Below are 22,621 nucleotides of genomic sequence, written 5' to 3'. Positions count from 1 at the left end.
ACCCCTTAAAAATGTAAGTTTGCTCGAAACCGGGTTAAAGTATCTAACCTTAATATTTACTCAACCTATGTTAAGTAATAAGGTGGGTAAAATGCAAGAATGCAAATCCCTTTGGAATAAAGATACTAAAACGGGGTTTTTTTTATCGAGTGTTCGGGTTGTCGGTTCGGGTCTTGATAATTGGTCAAACCCAAAGTCAACTTTCCAAAATATTGAATGTTATGAGATAACTAAATAAAATTTAATAAGACTTAACCAAGTATGTATTTCCATTGTTTTAGAACTAACAACGCACGTTAAGCGAGTGTTCGGTTTTGTCGGTCTAAACTTTGTTATGAGATCAAGTTGGATCCAACATTTCCAAGTACTTAAGAAAATATTTAAAAATCAATTTGTAACTATTTTTAAAGAAATATACAAGTCTTGATGGCTAAAAAAAACACACTTGTGTGTCTTAAGCGAGCAAGAATCGGTTTGGTTCGGTTTCCATCTTACAACAAGTTCATAGATGGTTTCCACATGTCCAAACACTAAATAACTTGTATAATAATGTACAAATAAAAAAATACCAAAAGTTAACAATAAAGTCTTTAAACAAAAGTTCGGTTTTCGGTTCGGATCGTGTTTCGGGTTAAGACCGAGGTAAGATTCTACAAACCCATAACCATAGAATTTGTAAAAATGATTTTAGAAACTTAGATCTAACACTAAGTATGTTTAAACAAACAAAACTAGTAACAAAGTTCGGTTTACGGTTTAGAGCTATTTACGGTTAAACCGAAGCATAGACTCTTAAAAACCCATAACCATGGAACTTGTAAACATGACCAACAAACTAAAATAAGCAAGATTAATATGTATGAACAAGTTATATAGATGTATATATATCAAGGACACGAAGTCCTCCATGAAGCCTTGCCTTATGGGGTCCGAAACCTCACCGACCGGAATCGGAGAAGTAACTACCAAAGGTAAACAAGGGGTGTATATTATATATATGTTGCACAACCATAAACAAGTATTAATAAGGCTACATAAACTAATTAAGATGAAAGACCAAAATCCTTCAAGAACACTTAAGAAGATAACCTTGAATCTTTGATGTTTGAGAGAGTTTTTTTTTTTTTGGAGTTGTAGCAAGGGAAAATGAAGAGGAAAGGTGATGTATATATAGGGTAATGTTGGTGGTCAAATATGGGTGTGAGACACAAGAGTTTTCATGCAAAATGGATCAAGACAAAAACACAAAACAACAAAAAATAAATAAATAAATAAAAATAAAAATAGGATGTTTTCAAGACCCAACAAGTGTGAAACAATATTGTAACATAAATCCATCATTTTGATTATAACATAAGCTTCGGTTTACAAATCGGGTCGGTTTACATAATAAACAAATACAAAAACGAATACAAACAAGACCCGAAATTGACGAATGTCACATATGGTTATCGGCGCCTCCAGGAACTTTATCCTTCATCATTCTTGCTACCTCGGGAACGATCTCTTTCCTTTAGAGCTACAATTTCCTGCCTTTGAGCTGCTATATCCTCTTTTGGCGTATCAATCGACTTCAATTTTGCGACTATGGCAGCCAACTGAACAACAATAGATTCGGGGAGGTTACTATCGTTGTTCGAGTTATTCCAGGTTTGCACCATTTCGATTCCTGGAAATGAAACCAAATGGCCGATACAGAATAAGAAGATGAAAATAGGCTAGGTTTTTTATTAGTAACAAATGGTAATGGCCCAATCCAAGAGGGGCGGTAATAAGGAAATCAAAACAATATGGATGACCAATAATCACCAATTAGCCTCTTATTTATACTATTTAATACTAGAATTAAGGCAGAACCCAAATTTCTTGGAGATATATTAATTAAATTGATTGCATAAAATCATCTAGTGATTTGACCAAGAGGATTAAGCCAATTTCCAAAGATAGAATTCATTTAACCGAGAGAACTAACCAGTTTCCAAAGATTGAATTCATTTGAGCCACTTTTGCAGCCATGACACAATCTTTCCTTCTTAAATACACTTTCAATGGTGGACCTTTATCAGATCCCTACTATACCGATATGGTTCCGTGACTCCGTGCCCAACAGCTGATATATTCTCACAATACATACATAACAAGAAACCCACATGATTCATTTAGGACTGGACATTGGATCACGAACTCACGTGAGCTATGTTTTCGGTTAGAAGGCAAGTTGTGGTGATTTTCTATTTCATATTTGAAAATTTATTATCATTATTTAACTTTTAATATAACTTCAATTCAAAGAAAGGTAGCCTTGAGTTTTAGTTGATACAAATTAATTTTTCAATTCAAAGAAGGTAAGTTTAGGCTGAATGTGAGATGATACTATTTTCAAATGATCGTATCCTTATTTTTTAGGTAACTGAGATCATTCAAAAAAACCTCTAGAAAGATATACAAGCATGTACCCAAAAGATAAAGTTATCTTTGGTTGATAGATTTTATTAATAAAAGAAAATGGAATCGATGCCAGTTAGGTGCGTTTGGTTGGACACATAAATAGGAATACAAACATGACAACCTGTATTGAATGCCCCAATGTTATTATATAATATACAAATAGACAGAGAATATACGACCTACTATTATCCGTGGTCATGTGATCAAAATAGTTCAAAATGGAATAATAAGTGGTTCTTGACTCAAATTCTAAGACTTGTGACTTGAACCAAACATAGATCCTTGGGTACTCGACCACAAACTGTTGGTATCCTGAAAACTCAGTCTAGACGACTCGTGGCTGAGTGGCGGTGGGCGGTCCGCCAACCGTGGGATATCAATGTCGCCTTCCAACATCTTGAGAGCTTCACAAATCGTAGGTCGAATAGCTACCATCACATGAGCACAAAGTAATCCAACTCTTACGAACCTACTCATAACACTCTTAGGCAGTGATTCATCTCCCATTGAACTATCAAAAACCTCTTCCATTCGACCCGATTTTACCAGCTCCCATGCCCAATCGGCAATCAAAACCATCTCGGAGTTCACTCCTGTCACCTCTTCAAGCACTGCCCTCCCACTCATGATCTCAAGAACAATGATCCCAAAGCTATAAACATCACTCTTTTCAGTCAACTGCCCGTAAAGCGCATACTCAGGAGCTACATAACCATAGGTCCCTTGAAGAAACACTAGGTGAACCCACAGGCAGATTATAGATAATCTGGGGGTTAAGTAATGTTTCCCACGGATGAGGTCTAGCAGAGGTTGTTCTTCTGGAGACCTGCAAAACAGACACCGTAAGCTCGTCACTGAGAAGGGGGGGGTTCCTCCTTGTGACCACCCTCCGGCGTGAGAATCAGACTAGATTGCTCTAAATATAAGTGTATATTAAGAGATTGCTAGATAAGATTGAGATATCAGATGATGTCCTTACCATTCCAATGCGTTGGAGTATTTATAGCCGAAGGTAGGTTTCCAAGCAGGTACAGCCGGCTGAATAGTATTCCTGTTCTACCAACAGTGGACTACGCACAGGCCATGCTGGTTGGTGGATAGGTTACGGCCAACAGTAATAAGGTCGGCTGTATACTGTTCCACCAACTGTAGGCTGCGCACGTCCCATCATAAGGGTTGGTGAGTAGGCAGCGGCTAATAGTGACAAACAGTACTAGAGGGTGCTCCTCCTCGTATTGTTGTCGGTGAGCTGTCACCCTGTGATTAGTTCATGGGCTGCTCTGGTCAAATTGTCTGTTCCGCCCATACCTTAGTAGGTATAGTACGAAAGACCTTCCAGAAGCATACGGACTGGCTCATCTAGGCGGGAGTATTCCCGCCTTGCTCATTCCTTCATGTGACTACTGAAGTAACGAATGCCTTGTGCGTGTAGCCTTGCTGTTAGTGCGGGTAGCCTTCCCTGATGGCTTGTATCCGCAGCTGCGGGAACAGGCGGGGTACTTCACCATTGGGAGGCTTTCCCTGCGGGTACAGCTGGCGTACTGCGCGTAAGGTTCTTTGAGCATGGTGGGTCCTGCTGGAGCAGTTGGTCATTGCGCAGACGTCCCTGTTCAAGGTGAGTCTTGCGGGTCCAACTGGACTCTGCTGGGACCTACCTCTTCAAGTCCCCCCAGTCCAATGTTCTTCTCATGAATTATTAATAAGTGAGGTGAACTTTTGGACTTAGCAAGGGGTTTTGAGAAGGGTTTAATTTTTCGGTTTTCCGCGGTGATTCATCCCGCGGTTTTCCTGATGTCACGCAGAAATTCCCGACTTTTCTGCTTGATCTTTGGGTGTGAAGCGGGTAGGTTTGTAACCTCCTCGCACGTCAGGAGCGTTGAGTCCCACTTGTGTGGATTCTCCATGGGGTCTTGGTAGTTTTCAACATAGTGATCAATTATGCTAAAACCACCAATTCCATCTTGGAGTTTCAAACAATGTAGTTCTCGACGTTCCCGTCGTGCGGGGATGTTATTCCTGTTTCCGCAAGCATGGCCCAGAAGATCCTTCTTGGTTTGAATTCCCTGCAGAGTGCTAAGTACGTGAAGGGTTTTGCCTTGACACTGTACCCGCACTCGTCTTACGGTTACTTTACTTCCAAGGTATTCCTGGCGTCAATTCCCTGCGGGTGCTAGGTATGTGAAGGGTTTTGCCTTAACACTGTACCCGCATCCGTCTGACGGTTACTTGGTTGCCAAGTTATTCATGGCTTCAATTCCCTGCGGGTGCTAGGTATGTGAAGGTTTTTGCCTTAACACTGTACCCGCATCCGTCTTACGGTTACTTGGTTGCCAAGGTAAGGGGTATTTTCCCGCTTACTTTTGAATCTTTGAATTTTGAATTTTGAAATTCGAAGAGTTGGTGAAAGGATAAGAACAGTCCAAACCTCTGAAACGTCGTGCGACGGTTTCTTCTGACTGTGTCAAGACGTGCAGGAAGTTATGGTGACGTGACAGTACATGGTCATTCCAGTCGCTTTTTCCGGCGCGTGGGCGCGATTTTTCGGGCGCGTGGCCGCGAAATTAATGGTATGCGTCCTGTCAACAGCTGTTGCCAGCTTGCTTTTTGTCACGTGTCATAGTTTCATTGCACCTTCGTTTTCTCTCTCTTCCGCATTAATTTCATCGCATTAATTGCGATTAGTATATAAAGGGGTAGAGGGTTCTTTGTAATCAACACTTTCACTCTTCCCTTCATCTTCTTTGCGATTTCCGGCGAATACTCGCCTTTTCAGGCAAGCATTCTCCCGAAATCGTTTTCTTCTTCTTTCCTTCAAAAGATGTCGTCTCGTGATGCTGAATCCACAGCCGATGACAAGAGTACCGCTGGCGAGTGCCAGTGTGCTCTGCCTGGCGATCTGTACCGGTATGTCGTCAGGAAGTTCATGCTCGAGTCTCTCGAGCCTGAGTTTCCTGAACCCCATCATACTGTGTACGATGCCCCCAGAGGCAAGATCGGGGTTTATGCAGCATTCTTTGTTTATGGGAATCTTAGGTTCCCATTGACAAAGTTTGTTTACCGTGTCCTTGAGAGGCACGGTGTTCATTTGACCGAGTTGCACCCCATGGCTATCGCCAAGATTCGCCACTTCGAATGGGTGTGCCGGATTTTGGGCGTTGAGCCCTATGTTGACCGCCTGATGACCTTCTACACTTGGAGGTGCATCCAGGGGTGGTATACCCTGACAACCCGAATCAAGGGTTTAAAGATCTGCGCGACCGAGCGCAGTCTTCGCTCGTGGAAGCGGGAGTTCTTCTTCATATCCGCCCGCGCCATCCCCATTGCCATGAAATTCAAGAACGGGCAGGCACTTCCCAGCCTTCACGCCTCCAGCTACCAGGAGGCGGAATGGTTTGCGAAGATATCTCGGGTCCAATCTCCGGTTTACCGGTTTGCGGATTCCGGGATGGTCATGCTGGGGATGAGCCGGGTGTGGAAGGAGGCTGATGCGCGCAAGATTCCGATCGTCCTCGAATACGGTTCGAACTCTGTTCCTTACGGTATGCCTTTTTCCCTTTTGTTGATTTTGAATTTCTTCTAACTTCTTTCCTGTTTATTTCAGAGGGGAACGACTTGCAGTCGCTCCTAAACCCGCGGGAGACTGACGGTCCCGCCCGGATGGGTACTCGCGCTCTAGACGAGAACGAGTTGCCCATCCTGGAACAAACGGCGAATCGGTTCGTGGAGGTCTATCCGCTAGGCCATGAGATCCTTAGCGCCCGTCGGCCAGGTAAGGCGCTCTTCGACCCTCGACCCCTCAATGTTGAAACCTCTGCTGGAATTCCTGTAATCGTATGTTCTGATGAGGAATCCGCAGATGGTCCTCCGTTGGTGCGGAAGAAGAAGGCTGCCGGCGGGAAGGGGAAGGAGAAGGCCTCCACTGCCGATCCAACGCCTCGGTCCGATTCAGAGGCCGAGAGCGAGGAGGTGGCGGGGAATCCCGGTGGTGATAAGACCACAGCTCCGGAGGTTGCGACTGTCACCTCCGGAGAGCCAAAGAAGACGACGGTGACCGGCGCAAAGAGGCCGGCTCCGTCGGTTCCGTCCCCGCCTCTCCGTACCTTTAGGCTCAAGAGAACCCGTAAGCACAAATTTCCTTTAGCCTTTATCTTCATAGCTTAATCTGTTTAACACTTTTCTTCTTTACGCAGGCGTGGATGTTGACGCATTCCAGGGTGGAGCGCCGAGTAGTACCTCCCCGCCAATGACGGTAGGCTTGGTCAGCCTACCTGAGGCGACGACCCAGGCGCCTGCGCCTGCTTCCGCTGGTCCAGTTGCTCACTCCTTTGAGCCGACTGTTCTAGCTGAGATGACGTCACCGCCGGCTGTTAGTGCTATTTTTACAGCATCTTTCACCGAGCCAGCGGTTACGATTGCTGCGACTACCGCGGCGGCGACCGCGACGACTGCTACCGTAACCCCGCCATCGGCAACGACGGTCGATCCATCAGGTACGCACGGGGTTTCTTGCCAGTCTTTGCCACCTTCCCATCTGCCTGACCTCTTGGATGGATTTCCTTTGGGTTCAGGTGATGGGTTCGGCGGCTATCGGCCTGTTGTTGACCCTACAGGTGCGTAGGGTTTTTTTGGCCCATTTTTCATATATATATATATATATATATATATATATATATTTTTTTTTATCATCTTTTCCTAACTGCTTTGTGTTTTTTGCAGTGTCGGATTCCAATGAAGTGTATGTTCCGCGATGGAACATTCGCCGAGGAACAACCCTTCGCACCCCTGTGGAGTGCGTGGAATGGGCTCGCCACGCTGCTCCCAGTGGTGCGTTGGGGGAAGCCATGGCTAGCTACCAGGAGGGTAGGCTAACCAATGAGCTTCGGGTTCTCCTGGCCCGGATGCAGCCGCGCGTCGAGCTGCTTTGTCGTGAAAACGACAAGTTAAAGGCAGCTCGCCTTAAGGAAGTAGCTCAGGCGCGGGCTATCCGGGAGGAGAACCAAAAACTTGCCGCAGCGGCTGCGGAGAAGGAGAAAGCCTTCAAGGCCCTCGAGGTTGAAGTTCAGGCTCGACTCGAGGCCCGTTCCAAGGCTGCCCAAGCTGTTAATGAACAGCTTCGGCTGGCTAAGGAAACTGCGAGGAACGCAACCGAGAGGGCCACCAAGGCTGAAGCTGTTGCTGAGCCTCTACGCGTGGAGAATGAAGAACTTAAAGCCAAATTAGAGGCTCTCCAGCAGGCTCATGATGCCTTGGCGATGGAAGACGCCAAAAAGCTCCAGGAGATCTTGGACCAGAGGGGGGTGCTTGACCATACTGAGCGGAAGCTAAAGGGCGTCGAAGAGGCTGCGGCTAAAGAAGTGTTGCTTGCCAACCTTAACAAGAGTGAAGCCGAACGCGCCCGTAACGAAGCTCAAGCTGCCCTCCAAGAAGCTCTGGTTGCCAAGGAGTGGCTTCTTCGAGAAGCGTTGTCTCAGGTAAGCTTTCATGTCTTTACGCTCTTCTTTGTAAATAGAAAGGGTGTTGACACTTGTATATTTTCTTATGTAGGTTGTGCATCGGGTCTTCTCGGAGACATCTTACGACGATGCTATGAGCACAGCCCTCAACGCTTCTCACGAGGATGGGGAACGGGCCGGCTTCCTGCTTGGTCTAGGGTTCGTTGAGAAAGGCGTCCCGCCTTCCAACTTCCCTTTGTATAATGTGGATACTGAAGCTGCTTATGACCAAGCAGTGAACCAGTATGCCGCCTTCCCGCATCCGGTGGTGGAGAAGGTGAATGAAGTCGCTGCTGCTGATGATGGGCTAGCAATCCTTAAGGCTTTCCTTGAACTGCCACGCTCAACTGACGGCGCTGGTCCAAGTGGAAGTGGCCCTGAAGCCTAATCCTGAAGATCCCTTCCCGCTGCTAGGATAGATTTAGTTTGTACAGATTTACTTTCTTGTAGGCGGGTAGTTACCCGGCCATTCTTGTAACGAATATTTATGGAATATAAATCTTTGTGCGGCTAAGACCGCTTCTTTCATTGGATTCCTTGCTTTATAAACGTTATATGACTTGCATACTTTAGTTTAAATTAGCAATTTTCCAAGTGTTTTAGAATAAGTTAACCTTTGAACGTGGTAGATGTGAAGTTTTGCTTCCTCTTCCGTGATTGTGCGGGTAGAACCGTCACTTGCACGTAGTAGGATGGCTAAACTTTACCATCTGACCTGCGTGTAGGTTTTCCTCATCTTTTGAGGATAAGTTAACCTTTGAACGTGGTAGATAATAGGTGTGAAGTTTTGCTTCCTCTTTCGTGATTGTGCGGGTATGACCGTCACTTGCACTTAGTAGGATGGCTAAACTTTACCCATATCTGACCTGCGTGTAGGTTTTCCTTATCCTTTTTTTTTTTTTTTTTAGGATAACCTTTGAACGTGGTAGATGAAAGGTTGAAGTTTTGCTTCCTTGTTCGTGATTGTGCGGGTAAGACCGTCACTTGCACTTACAAGGATGGCTAAACTTTACTTACATCTGACCTGCGTGTAGGTTTCCCTTATTTTCAACGTTGTGTTTATGCGGGTTTTGCCGCCTTCCACACGTAACGACTTACTTCTTCCCGTTTATGCGGTGAATACCGGCACCAGTGTGGGAAGTTCATAAGTATAAAGGTAAACACATTATGAAAGGAGAATCATTTCCATTAGAAGTGGCTCTAGGCCTTTTCTTTACAAGTTTTGGAATTGATCTACATATAACATTTGCGTAATTGAGCTCCATTCCATGTTCTTGGGATGGGAGTGCCATCGAGCCTTTCGAGCCGGTATGCGCCCTTCCCAGGACCTCTTTGATAATGTATGGCCCTTCCCAGACCGGGGCCAGCTTTCCCGGGCGCTCTTGGTTCGAAGCCTCGTTGTTACGCAGTATGTAGTCTCCTATATTGAAGTTGCAGAGTTTTACCCGCGTGTTGTAGTACTTTTGCATTTGTCGCTTGTAGTTCTCTTCACGCACTGCGGCTAAGTCTCTGCGTTCCTCGGTTAGCATAAGATCCAACCGTCTTTCCGCATCATTGTCTTCTGGCTGAATCAAGACCCTTGGTGAGGGTAGACCAATTTCGACCGGGACCATGGCTTCAGTGCCATAAGTGAGGCTGAACGGGGTTTCTCCCGTACTAGCCTTCTTCAGCGTTCTGTTTGCCCAAAGGACGTGCGGAAGCTCGTCCACCCAGCCGGATCTGTGTTCCAATAGTCTTTTCTTGATGCCTTCGACGATGCTCTTATTTGCTCTTTCCACCTCACCATTACCTTGCGGGTGTGCCACTGAGGTAAAGGTGTGAGTGATTTGAAGTTCTTTCAGCCACTGTTGTAGCTTCTTGTCAGCAAAGTTGGTGCCCTTATCGCTCACCAAATTCTGTGGAAGTCCAAAACGACAAATAATAAATTCCCAAATAAATTTTTTGATATGTTTCGCGGTTGTTTGGGCTAAAGGTTTTGCTTCTATCCACTTGGTGAAGTAGTCGATAGCTACCACTAGGAACTGAACATTTCCTGCTGCTGTAGGAAATGGGCCTGTCACATCGATGGCCCACTTCTGAAATGGCCATGAAGAAGTGACTGGGACAAGTTCATTCTTCGGGCGGTGCGTGTTGGGTGCGTAAAGCTGGCAAGACCTGCATTTTCTGATGTATGCCAGTGCATCCGTATGCATCCCCGGCCAAAAGTATCCCGCGTTGTTTAGCTTGGCTACAACAGCGCGGGGACCTGCGTGTACTCCACAGATGCCTTCGTGTACTTCCCTTAGGAGGTAGTCAGCATCTTGGTTGTCCACGCATCTTAAGAGTGGGCCAAGAAAGTTACGTCTGTAAAGGATGTCATTGACGAGTTGATAATTCAGTGCCTTACAGCGTAGTTTTCTTGCCTGTGTTTTGGACTCCGGTAGTGTACCTGCCGCAAGGTATTTTATTATTGGTGTCATCCACGTTTCCGTGCTGGTTTGGATGACACAAATTTCCTTATGCGGGACCGATGGTGTCTCGAGGAGTTCAATGCGGATATCCTTTCCTAAGTGGGTAAAGGCTAATGATGCAAGCTTGCTTAACGCATCCGCAGATTTGTTTTCACTTCGCTTGACGTGTATGACTTTGCAGTCATTGAAATCGCGCATAAGGGATTTTGCTTGTGCGAGGTACAGGGCCATTGTGTCGTTCACGGCCGTGTACGTCCCGTTGATTTGATTGGCTACTAACATGGAATCCACGTGGGCTTCCAAGTTTTTCACTCCCATCTTACGCGCAATTCTCAGCCCAGCCAGGAATGCCTCATACTCGGCTTCGTTATTCGTACTTGGAAAATCCAGTCGAATAGCGTAAGTGTATTCTTGGCCCGCTGGGTTGGTTAGCTTTAGCCCTGCGCCTGAACCCTCGTTATTGGCTGCCCCGTCAGTGTAGAGTCGCCAGACATCATTGATGTCTTGTGCTGGAGAGGGTTGAGCCTCTTCCTGGCACTCTTTTTCCCGTGATGCAGGCACTTCTGTAATAAAGTCGGCCAGAACCTGGCATTTTATGGCTGGTCTTGGCTTATACTTTATCGCGTACTCTCCCAACTCAATTGCCCATTTGGCTAGGCGTCCCGATAACTCGGGTTTGCCTAGGACGTTTGCAAGTTTGAAGTTGGAGAGAATGGTGATTGGGTGACCCTGGAAATATCGTCTTAACCTGCGTGAAGCGTGTATAAGTGCTAAGACTAATTTTTCGAGGGTAGAGTACCGGGTTTCTACGTCTGTTAAGATACGGCTGACATAATAGATTGGCATCTGGATGCCTTTTCGCTCTACTAGCAGGACTGCCCCGGTTGCTCTATCAGTTGCGGAAAGGTATAGGATTAACTCCTCTCCCGCTTCTGGTGCTGTGAGTGTTGGGAGTTCGAACAAGCGTGACCGAATCTCCTGAAAAGCTGCTTCCGCTTCTGGTGTCCAGCGGAAGTGCGTTTTCTTCAAACAGTTTCTCAACGTTGACACGAAGGGAAATGACTTATCCGCGTGGTTTGCCATAAAGCGATTAAGTGCCACTAGTCGTCCATTCAGTGTCTGAGCCTGTTTGATGGTAGTAGGTGATTCCATTTTGATAATGGCTTCGACCTTTTCAGGGTTCGCTCTGAAGCCATCTTTAGTGACGATGACCCCCAAGAACTTCCCTTCTTCCATTCCAAAGGCACACTTGCTCGGGTTGAGCTTCATGTTTATCTTCCTGAGCGTGTTGAAAGTTTCTTCGATGTCTTTCAACATCGCTTCTGGGTCAGGGCTTTTGATGACCAAGTCATCCATGTAGACTTCCAAGTTCCTCCCAATTTGGGAATGAAACTCTTTGTCCATCAGGCGTTGGTATGTGGACCCGGCATTCTTAAGTCCGAATGGCATCATTTGATAACAAAATGTGCCATCGGGCGTCCGAAAAGCGGTTTTGTCCTGATCATCAACGGCCATGTGGATTTGATGGTACCCCTTATACGCGTCCAGGAAGCATTTAAGGCGGAATGGTGCCAACGAATCCACCTTATGATCAATTTCAGGTAACGGATAACAATCTTTGGGGCATGCTTTGTTCAAATCTTTGAAATCTATGCACATGCGCCATTGTTTGTCATTCTTCGGTACCATAACGGGATTTGCAACCCAAGTTTGATATCTACTAACGCGTAAGATGCCTGCGTCAAGAAGTTCCTTGACTTGGGTTCTACACGCGTTAGTTTGTTCTGGCCCCATTACTCTGCGCTTTTGTACGATCGGTGTGACAGCCGGATCGCATTTGAGCTTATGCTCTGCCTTACTCCGGGGTACACCAGTCATGTCAGCTGGTGTCCACGCGAAGATGTCGGCGTTCCTTTGTAATAAGCGCTTAAGTAAGGTGCGTGTGGGATCAACAATTGTTGGGCCAATGGTTACGGCCTGGTCAGGGTACTTGCCATTGAAGGCCCATCTTTCTGGTTCGGTGATGGTTGGTTTAGCCATCTTTGGTTTGGGTTTAGATGAGACAGATGCGATGCATACCTGGGGAATGCCGGTGATCATCGCTACACCCTCAGCTGTTGGCCATCCCATCATGCCGTGGACTGAGGATACCACGGCGTTGAATCTTGCCATCCCGTCTCTCCCGAAGAGAATGTCGTACGTGTGGTGTGGCTTCCTCATCACGACAAAGTCCACATCTTCTGTGCGGGAGTGTTTTCCATCTGTAAGAGTGACGGGGAAAGATAGGATACCCAGGGAGGTGCTTGTGCTGCCATCAAACCCTTCCATCGAGGCGCAGATCGTTTCCAGGCGCTCCTTGTCTTCGTCATCTAGCTTGTCGAAGAACTGCCTGTACATCACCGTTGACGAGGCGCCGTTGTCAGCAAGAGTGCGAGAAGTGATGTAGTGCCCCAGCTGGCTTTTTATGACGATAGAGCCTTCTTTGCTGGGTCCTCCTGGCACTCGCGGGAAGCACACCTCAGCTTCCTTCCACGCGTATGGTTCTGGCATTCGCCTTTTTCTTCCTCTGATGTTGCCATGAACCATGTTGATGCTGATGTCAACGGGCTTTCGTCCGTTGCCCCGGTACCGGTTGTCGTTCCGTCCTCCCTTCTTGATTGATGCCACCAGGTGTGCCAATCTTCCATCCTTGACGAATGCTTCAACAATATCTTTCAAGGATGTACACTCTTCCGTACCATGACCTTTTGTCCCGTGGAAGTCACAGGATTTGCTCTGATCCGCATTAGGTCGGTGCCGGATCACTGGAGCTTTTGGCCACGGTAGCTTTTCAGTGGCAAATATCTCCGTGACGCTTTTGGTGAGTGGCGTCCACCGGTGCTTTTGGCTTGAAGGGTGTGTGTGATTTCTTCCGCCAACAAGAGGGCGAGAGCTGGATGAGGTGTCAAAGTTTACCCTTGACTGCCAGATACCTAGCTTCCTTTTTTTGTTCTGCCGAGCGATCCGGACATTGTTCTCTCTTGTCCTCTGCGTGTAGAGGTGTGTACTCTGGGGGAGGTCCCTTCCCAGTTGCTTCTCTGTCTCGGCAAAGCGCTTGGCCGCCGTCAAGATGGCATCCCATGTTGATGGCATGCCATCCTTACCCGTCAATGTGCGGATAAGCTCCGGGTATTCGGCGCCTTGGATGAAAGCGGCGCGAACAAGATCTTCACTTACGTTGCCGAGACTTAGCTTTTTGGAGTTGAAGCGGGTGATGAAGTCTAATAAAGATTCATCCTCCTCTCTAACGCAGTTGAGGATTGTCCACTGTTCCTCGGTGTATTTCCTCTGTTGGCTGAAGTGCTGGCTGAACTTGTTCTGAAAGTCCGCCCAGTCATATATGTGGTGGACCGGTAAACGATCGAACCATGCCCTGGCCACTCCAACCAGAGTCATCTGGAACATATAACACCACGTGGGTTCCGTCCAGTTACTGACGGTTGCCCCCGCAATGAATCTGTTCAAGTGGTCGTCTGGGTCGGATAGACCATCATAAGTGCCAATGTTAGACATTTGTTTGGCACTTCTCGGGGCGATTGCTTCCGCAATGTCCCTTGCAAACTTTGACTTTCCTGCATTTGTAGCAGTTGGCCTAAAGGTTTTTGAGAAGTCACGCGGGTTTCTCTCCGCATTTGTTGGTTTAAAAGCTTCCCCAAAATTCCTTTTTGGCTGGAAGTCCGTTTCCTTACGCTTCCCTTTCGCCTTATGGCGAGGGTTTGCGTCGGTGTCGGATTCTTCTCTCTCGTCGTCTGAGTACTCGCCCTCGCTGTTCATAATGAGATGTTGGCGAGTACTGCCGAATTCGTCAGCCTGTTGAACTGAACGCAAGCGTTCATCCAATTCAGCTTGGAACTCTCTCTGACGTGCTTCGGCCCACGCCTTCACTTGATCTAGTGTTTGGCGAGGGACCCTCGTTCGTTTTTCCAGCTGGGCATCGGTGAACCCCAGTGGAATATTTACTGCACTTGCCCCGGCTTGGGTAGTCGGGGTAGTGTTCGTAAGAATTGTATAACCGCCGGTGCTCCCCCCAACTGCTGGGGTTGTGGTTACCGGGGTTTCTTGGTCGGTTACTGGCCTTAGGACCGGAGTAACGTTAACCATTTCTTCAGAAGTTTTGAAAAAACTAAAATAGTTCTAGCTTTTATGCACGGATGGCGCCAATGAAGAAACACTAGGTGAACCCACAGGCATATTATAGATAATCTGGGGGTTAAGTAATGTTTCCCACGGATGAGGTCTAGCAGAGGTTGTTCTTCTGGAGACCTGCAAAACAGACACCGTAAGCTCGTCACTGAGAAGGGGAGGGTTCCTCCTTGTGACCACCCTCCGGCGTGAGAATCAGACTAGATTGCTCTGAATATAAGTGTATATTAAGAGATTGCTAGATAAGATTGAGATATCAGATGATGTCCTTACCATTCCAATGCGTTGGAGTATTTATAGCCGAAGGTAGGTTTCCAAGCAGGTACAGCCGGCTGAATAGTATTCCTGTTCTACCAACAGTGGACTACGCACAGGCCATGCTGGTTGGTGGATAGGTTACGGCCAACAGTAATAAGGTCGGCTGTATACTGTTCCACCAACTGTAGGCTGCGCACGTCCCATCATAAGGGTTGGTGAGTAGGCAGCGGCTAATAGTGACAAACAGTACTAGAGGGTGCTCCTCCTCGTATTGTTGTCGGTGAGCTGTCACCCTGTGATTAGTTCATGGGCTGCTCTGGTCAAATTGTCTGTTCCGCCCATACCTTAGTAGGTATAGTACGAAAGACCTTCCAGAAGCATACGGACTGGCTCATCTAGGCGGGAGTATTCCCGCCTTGCTCATTCCTTCATGTGACTACTGAAGTAACGAATGCCTTGTGCGTGTAGCCTTGCTGTTAGTGCGGGTAGCCTTCCCTGATGGCTTGTATCCGCAGCTGCGGGAACAGGCGGGGTACTTCACCATTGGGAGGCTTTCCCTGCGGGTACAGCTGGCGTACTGCGCGTAAGGTTCTTTGAGCATGGTGGGTCCTGCTGGAGCAGTTGGTCATTGCGCAGACGTCCCTGTTCAAGGTGAGTCTTGCGGGTCCAACTGCCCTCCCACTCATGATCTCAAGAACAATGATCCCAAAGCTATAAACATCACTCTTTTCAGTCAACTGCCCGTAAAGCGCATACTCAGGAGCTACATAACCATAGGTCCCTGCTGTTCTTGTAGTCATATGAGATTGCCCATCTCTACTTTGCTTAGCTAACCCAAAATCCGCAACTAAAGCTTTCATATTCGAGTCCAAAAGAATATTCGTTGCCTTAATATCGCGATGAAATATCGCAGGCTTGATCCCCTTGTGCAAATATAATAGCCCATTAGCCACATCAAGAATAATAGACTTCCTTTGAGGCCAACTTAGCCTCTTGCTTGAAACCTTTTGGTTAAACAAATAATTATGTAAACTACCATCCGACATAAAATCATAAACAAGATACCTTTCGGTTCCATTAACCGAATCACTCGTCACACAAAACCCTCTCAACGGCAAAAGATTCCGATGCCGAATCTTACTAATAATCTCCACCTCATTAACAAAATCATCATCAGCATCGGTATCAGTATTCGTTATCTTTTTAACCGCAACAACAGTTCCATCAGCTAGTATTCCCTTATAAACAACACCAAACCCACCTTGACCTATGAAGCTTTGCTGTGAAAACCCTTTTGTGGCTGCCTCAAGCTCACCTATCTGAAACCATTTTGCACCAGTATTTGGCAAAACTCTAGCTTTCACATCCCGCACGTAATCAACATGTAACTGAGTCTCCTTCCTCTTGTTATAACATCTCCTATAAATCCAAATCACACCCAGAACACATATAGTTCCAATCAAAGCTCCAGAAATAGCAAAGACAATATTCTTGCTCACGCTTGACTTAGATTTGGATTTGTAATTGGGTTTAGACAAAGTGACAGCAAGTATGCAATCAGCAGTTCCAAGATCTTCGGGTCCTAAACTGTTAATAATCCCTGCAGCATATAGAACAGTAAACTGAAAACACTTAGTAGAGATTGCGTTCAAAGATGCCAACCGAGAGTGAACAGCCATCCCAGCATCAAGACACGATCTGCACTTCAAATCGCCAGAAAGATCTCCCTCACATGAAGACTCCAACACAGACGTGTCACCGGACTTATTAACCCAATCGGAAACCGTTATTATTCCGGCACAACTCGCCGGATTTGCAACAAACTCGTCAGGGGAGTGGAGGCAGGAAGTAAAGGTTTGATTAATAGGGATTAAATTCAAGTGGGACTGGACATCTGAGAGACAGTGATTTGATGTTTGTGGGTTTTGGAAGTAAAATGTTTTGTTTTGTTTAAGGTAGTGGGAAAGGCCGATGCCGAAGAGGCTACGGAGGGCCGTGCAGCAGTTTGCGGTGGTGTTGGTGGCGGAGCAGTCGGAGGTGTCCCATGGGAAGGTGTTGACATAAGCGAAATCTATGGGCATGAAGAGTTTGATGCATGAGATGAAGGGAAGATACAGAGAGAGATGAGCAACAAGGTTAAGAGCATGTGTTGTTGTTTCATCATATTTGGTGTTCTTTGTTTGGTCCCAAACAGGTAGGTTTGATGTGTAAATGTTTGGTTATGGAGCAAGTGGTTTGAGCACAAGGTGCAAGTGGTTTTATGGTTATTTTGGTTATATTGTTTATTAGGTGGTTGACTTTGATCATAAGTTAGATCGTCAATTGTATGTGTCTTCTAGATTGAGAATTTGGCTCAAAAACATACACCTTAACATCGTTAACATTCGGGGCAACTTTATAGAATCCTAACTAACTATCAAAAGTTTCCAATTAGATCACTCAATTTTAAAAGATGTTTCAATTAAATCACTCAACTTTCAAATTTGATTAAATTAAAAGTTTTAACATGTATTTTTAGCCGGTTTTTTTTTTCACATAGGAAATCTTTTTATCTTTTTTTTTAAGTTGATGTTGAATGGTGACGTGAATTTTATTTTTTATTTTTAAATTTTAAGATAATTAACATTTTTTTTTAACTTTTTTAGATTTAACTACATATATTGCAAATTTCGACCTCCATACCTTATCCTCCATTTCTTTCTTGCCGCACAAAAAAATCGGTGAGACTTGATTTGAAGATTTAATGACCCGATTTGAGAAAAAATATGGATTATTGACATAATTGGAACACATTTGAAAGTTGACTACCATTCTATGAGATTTTCCCTTGTCATAAAATATGTTTAGATTTTAGATTAATACAAGTATAAGACAATTATCATAGATTTAATAATGCTAACTGATGAAAAACAAATAATTGTTACTAATGACGCCGTGTTTGATGGTTAAAAGTGGTTGTGAGGGAGTTCTCCATTTTTTAGATATGGTTAAAAGTGGTTGTGAGATGAGGTTCATGGTTAAATTTGGAGAAACGCACTGTTCAGCTCTATAATTTTTTAATGTTTTTTTTTAAATGGTGGTAAGTGAAGGAGGGAGAAAGTGTAATGATAAACGTATAAAAAATTATTATTTAATTAAAAATAAAAGAGAAAATATAGTGTTTTTAATGTAATTATAGGGATAGAGATGACGAATGAATTAGGAATGCTCCTAAATTATCAAATTTGGGGGGGGGGGGGGGGGGGTTGAAGTTGATTTGAAGGGTATGTCACAATTGTCTTGTTAATTTAATTAGAGGCATATGTCTTTTGGAGAGGATGTCCTAGGTTAAAAATAAATAATATTGAGGTTATAAATATTTGATACCGGAAAATTGATCATAGTAAAAAACTTGCCAATGTGAGGTTGTCATATTTGATTAGGGGCATATGTCTTTTGGAGAGGATGTCCTAGATTAAAACTGGACAAGGACGTATCCTGATGGTGTAAAATAGATTAGGTGTGTAACATTTGACCATAAATAAAAACAGATGAAAACTAGTAGTTAGAGAGAAAATTAAAATTCAAAATCTTAAGCTTTAAATTTTAACACTTTTAAAATTACACATTCTAGAATCTATATATGAGTTTACTAGGTTAAATACTTGTGTATACACATGTTGAGTAAACTATATTAACAAAAGAACAAAACAATGTGAAATATTATACTAATTTGGTATTATATGAATGAATATGAATATGTATTACAACGTTGAATAAAATAAAATTTTCATAAAATAAAAAAAGAAAATTAGATGGTAAATTTTCATTAATCTTTGAAAATTTCTTCACATACAACATTCTTAGTTACCCTTTTCATCGAATATTAGAAGATTGACTCCATCTTTAGTTTTAATCTTGAAAGTACGACATAAATCTCTAAAAACTATCCCTGTATATAATGTTTAAAATTTATTTAATCAAACTTTTTTTACTAATCACACACGATTATTATTAAAAACTTAAATAATTTAGTACTAATATTAATTTGATATAGGGATTTATATTTTTAAGAAGAATAGTATTAAAAAAAGATTGATACAAGTCATACAAATACTTAAATAAACAATACACAAAGTTTAAAATAAATACATTATATTATAAAGCAATATAAGTTGTCGAATCATGAAATGAATCTTACCTGATCCATGACGATTTATTGAGCATGACCCCACTAATAAGGAGGTGGAGACCTCCTTATATAGAGAGTCTCATGGCCACCATCATGGTACCCTAATGGGCCTAGCCCAATTAGGGTTACCTCCACAAAACCCCCTCAGCCCAATAACATTGTATTAGTCCATGTAATGAAATAAGCCAAACATAATAGATTTAGGGTCGTAGAACCGGGTTTTAGTACCATACCCCTACATTAATAAAACCTGTATTAGAGATTGGACGATTGCTGATAAAACACGGTTCATCCGCACCAGTCAAAGCTTATTAAAATTTGACGAATTCATTGATGATATTGTATAAGAAAATAGCATGAATTGATTACAGACTTTAAAGGCCATCTATACAAGTCTTGTAAGAATAACATGATAAATCTTAAAATAGTATTAATGAATTTCAGGTGAATTTATTTCTACCTACCATTTTTGCTTATTGTAACTTTAGTTAATACACTTTTTTGTTTTCTTTACAATTTTCAATATACCTTTTTGTTTTTCTTAATCATTTTCAATATATGTTCTATAAAAAGCAAGCATACTCATGTTTATTTTTATATAAATTGTATAAAAGAGGAGGCTCACCAAGTTTTGTCTTGTTATGAATTTTTTTTAAGTTATATTGAAATAGACAAAAAGTAAAAAAATCGCAACGTCTTACCCCATTAATTTAAGAGAGCATCATATATTAAAGTTAAATAAGAAACAATATTAACCAAACTCAAATCAATTACCTGGTGCATTGAGCAAAAAAGCTTGATACATATACTGTGATCCATTCAAAATTGTATATATTTTTTTAAGTCATATATTTGATTGTGATTCTTTTTGTCATAAACTCATTTGAGGAAAAAACTAAGAGAAAAACATTACATGTGAACAATTCTCGAACGGATGTAAATCAAACGATGCGATCAAGATTAAACCAATTTTCGATCACAGTAATAGTCTACACTCAAATAAACTTTCAATTACCATAAATATCAGTTTAAACCCTAATTCTTTTAACAAAAACAGATAATCGCCAGCCCCCTTTTCAATGCCTTCGACCTTTTCCTTCACTTTTCGAAACCATGACTTCTGAAATCTTCTTCACCTCATACAATAATGCAGCCGAGAACAAGAAACTGCACAAAAAAGAAATCAATTATTGACACTTGATTGGCAGAGGTGGTAATTTCAGCTCATATGCTGACTATATTTTATCTTTTCAGGACTATTTCAATAAGATATCGGGTCAAATAGGTTAAACAAGCCAAAAGTCAACCAAAGCATGTCTTTAATGCATAAAACCTCCTACGTCATTTTCTATTAAAAAAACATAGTTAAGATAACAAAATTTTAAATTACGAAATATATATAATTTTGAGTAAAAAAGTATTGTTTGAACAAAATATGGCCCATTTTGGTCCAAACCCGTTTCATTCCTTAATCAACCTTCCTGACATGTCATTCTGCCAATCATTTTTCACCTAATGTTCTTTGGAAGACAGAAAATGAGCTGCCTAGCCTGCTATGAATTTTGGAAATATAAAGAAATCTTGAATATGATAACAAGAACTATAATATCAAATCAATCATCTACTTCTTTTAAAGAAGGCAACTTAAAAGATTGTAAACATTTGGAAGCACTTTAGTCGACTTGCTTCCAATGGTCGACTTTTAGGCTTTTGATTTTAATCGAATTCCTGTTTTTAATATGTATACAATGAATTAAACTGTGAAAACATTTATTATGAGAAGTTAAGGTAGTAAGATACCAAGTGGTTATACAAACTCGATGCACAGTGGCGGCAGCGACAACAGCAACAACCTCTGCTAGAATAACTGTAGAAGAAAAAAATGTAAAATAATTAAGAACTATTAGCGTTTTATCAAGTACTGCATTAAGATTAATTTGTTCAACAGACTTTAAACAGAAAGCCGATTGTTCATCTGCAACAGCTTTGGTAATTCCTGATGTCGTGTTTTAAGGCTCAAATTGAGTACATGCCAAAACATGTCGGGTTGGGCTGACACAAAACATATTTTTACAAAATATCATTGTCTTAAATAAAAAGGTAGTGAATCAAATATAAATACAAAAATAGTGCCATTTCAACAATGATCCAATCATTATAATAAAACAATTTGGAAGTTTTATACACAAAAAACACTCTATTTTTATTTTAGTCGTTCGGCCCGTTAGAGATAAAATATAATACACCAAAATCACCACCTCTAAAGAATCCAGAAGGCTAATATTAACTCACCAGCACCCCATCCAGTCTTAACTCCATAAGTCTCCTGGTAATTTCCAATGAACTGCAAATATTGGAAGAGCCAAATAGGCAGTTAAAGACTTAAAGATATGAAGCAATCATATATTACGTTTATACAACAAATTTATAAGTAATTTTCAAAAAAATAAGGCATAATATATATTAATCACCAATTTCGGGCAAAGAAAGATAACAATCAAATCACAGTTTTCAATATTAAAGAGCAAACAACCAATACCAATACCAAAAAAGCTTCAGATAAATCTCTACAAGTTACAAAGAACTCACCGTCAATAAGAAAAGAAACAAGAGAGAACTGGTGAATCCTCCAAGTATGGTGAATAGTTCTGATGATGCTAACTTCCCTCTATACATTTCTTGAAGTGAGAGCGTAACAACAAACAGAAGAAGAGAATACACCATCGAATTCCCAGACTCCGCCATTGGCTTCAAATATCAAACACAAAATAATATCATGACTCAAAGTAACAATATAGTAATTACAATTAAGTGAGCTAGCCTACATTACACATTATTAATAAAGCACCATGGATTGATTTCTAGGCCTGTGAACGAACACAAAAGGGGGGGCATGTTCTTGTTCGTTCATATAACTTTAACCGAAGATGAACAATGAAACAAATGGATTTTCTTGTTTATGTTCATTCGTTAAGCAAATTACATATTCCTGTTAATTTATGTTCGTTCATTAACAATCTAAACCAACAGTTCATGAACATAAGCGAACACAAACAAGCATAAAGGAACTTAAATGAACAAACACAAACGAACTCGTTAAATAGGTTAAACAAGCGTAAACAGACGTGCATTTATGAGCGGACATCAATGAACGTTCACGCACGTGAGTGTACAAACGAAACATGTGTTCATTTAATTAAATGAAATTAAATTTTTTTGTCCATGCTCGTTCTTTTACAGGTCCAACAATTACAAGGAGTGAAAATCACCAATTTATATTTATCAGTAGATCAAGAAGACTGTTATGTTAGCAAATTGGAAGTGTAATTGACCTAATTTCGAGACAAAAGTAAAGATAGTTGATGCTAGCTTATAGAATTAAAAGATCAAAAGAAGATTAAGATTACGAATCTAAGAGAGGAAATGATGCAGGCAAACCTATGAAGACGGTGGATCTGATCCCGATTTGTGTCCCGGTTTGGTCAACAGCAATAGCAGTAGAGTAGCAATGGAGGTCTGGTAGAGGAGTTTCTAAATGGGCTTAGTGCTTATTAGCTACTAATTAAGCCCACCTGGCCCAAAACATATACATAACCTAGCATTTTATATGCAGAAATGAC

The 22,621-nt window shown here is 42.6% G+C and overlaps 1 protein-coding gene and 1 pseudogene across 1 annotated transcript; both read right to left on the bottom strand.

The window, feature by feature from the left end:
• Positions 1–1,469: 1,469 nt before the first annotated feature.
• On the bottom strand, positions 1,470–16,994 carry LOC143598910 (putative receptor-like protein kinase At1g11050 pseudogene; annotated as a pseudogene).
• A 3,027-nt stretch (positions 16,995–20,021) lies between these two features.
• Positions 20,022–21,757, bottom strand: LOC143598911 (uncharacterized). Its single transcript, XM_077077002.1, has 4 exons — positions 21,591–21,757; positions 21,294–21,345; positions 20,802–20,868; positions 20,022–20,168 (listed from the first exon to the last, which is right to left on the bottom strand). Exons 1-4 carry the CDS (start codon positions 21,744–21,746, stop codon positions 20,078–20,080), a joined length of 366 nt encoding a protein of 121 aa, XP_076933117.1. The 5' UTR covers positions 21,747–21,757; the 3' UTR covers positions 20,022–20,077.
• Between the last annotated feature and the right edge of the window lie 864 nt (positions 21,758–22,621).

The sequence above is a fragment of the Bidens hawaiensis genome, unplaced genomic scaffold (genome assembly GCF_021521415.1).
Source record: "Bidens hawaiensis isolate Kalapana, Puna unplaced genomic scaffold, B.hawaiensis_p1.1 tig00051250_1, whole genome shotgun sequence".
NCBI classification, from domain to species: Eukaryota; Viridiplantae; Streptophyta; class Magnoliopsida; order Asterales; family Asteraceae; genus Bidens; species Bidens hawaiensis.
The sequence above is the reverse complement of the archived record's forward strand: the minus strand, read 5'-3'. Positions and strand labels throughout refer to the sequence as shown.

Excerpts from the sequence above, each read along its gene's own strand:
- LOC143598911 (XM_077077002.1), bottom strand. The coding sequence starts at position 21,746 with ATGGCGGAGTCTGGGAATTCGATGGTGTATTCTCTTCTTCTGTTTGTT. Across the intron at positions 21,346-21,590 it reads TGTTTCTTTTCTTATTGACG|TTCATTGGAAATTACCAGGA; the intron begins GTGAGTTCTTTG and ends CAATATTTGCAG. Across the intron at positions 20,169-20,801 it reads CGAGTTTGTATAACCACTTG|TTTCTTGTTCTCGGCTGCAT; the intron begins GTATCTTACTAC and ends TTTTTTGTGCAG.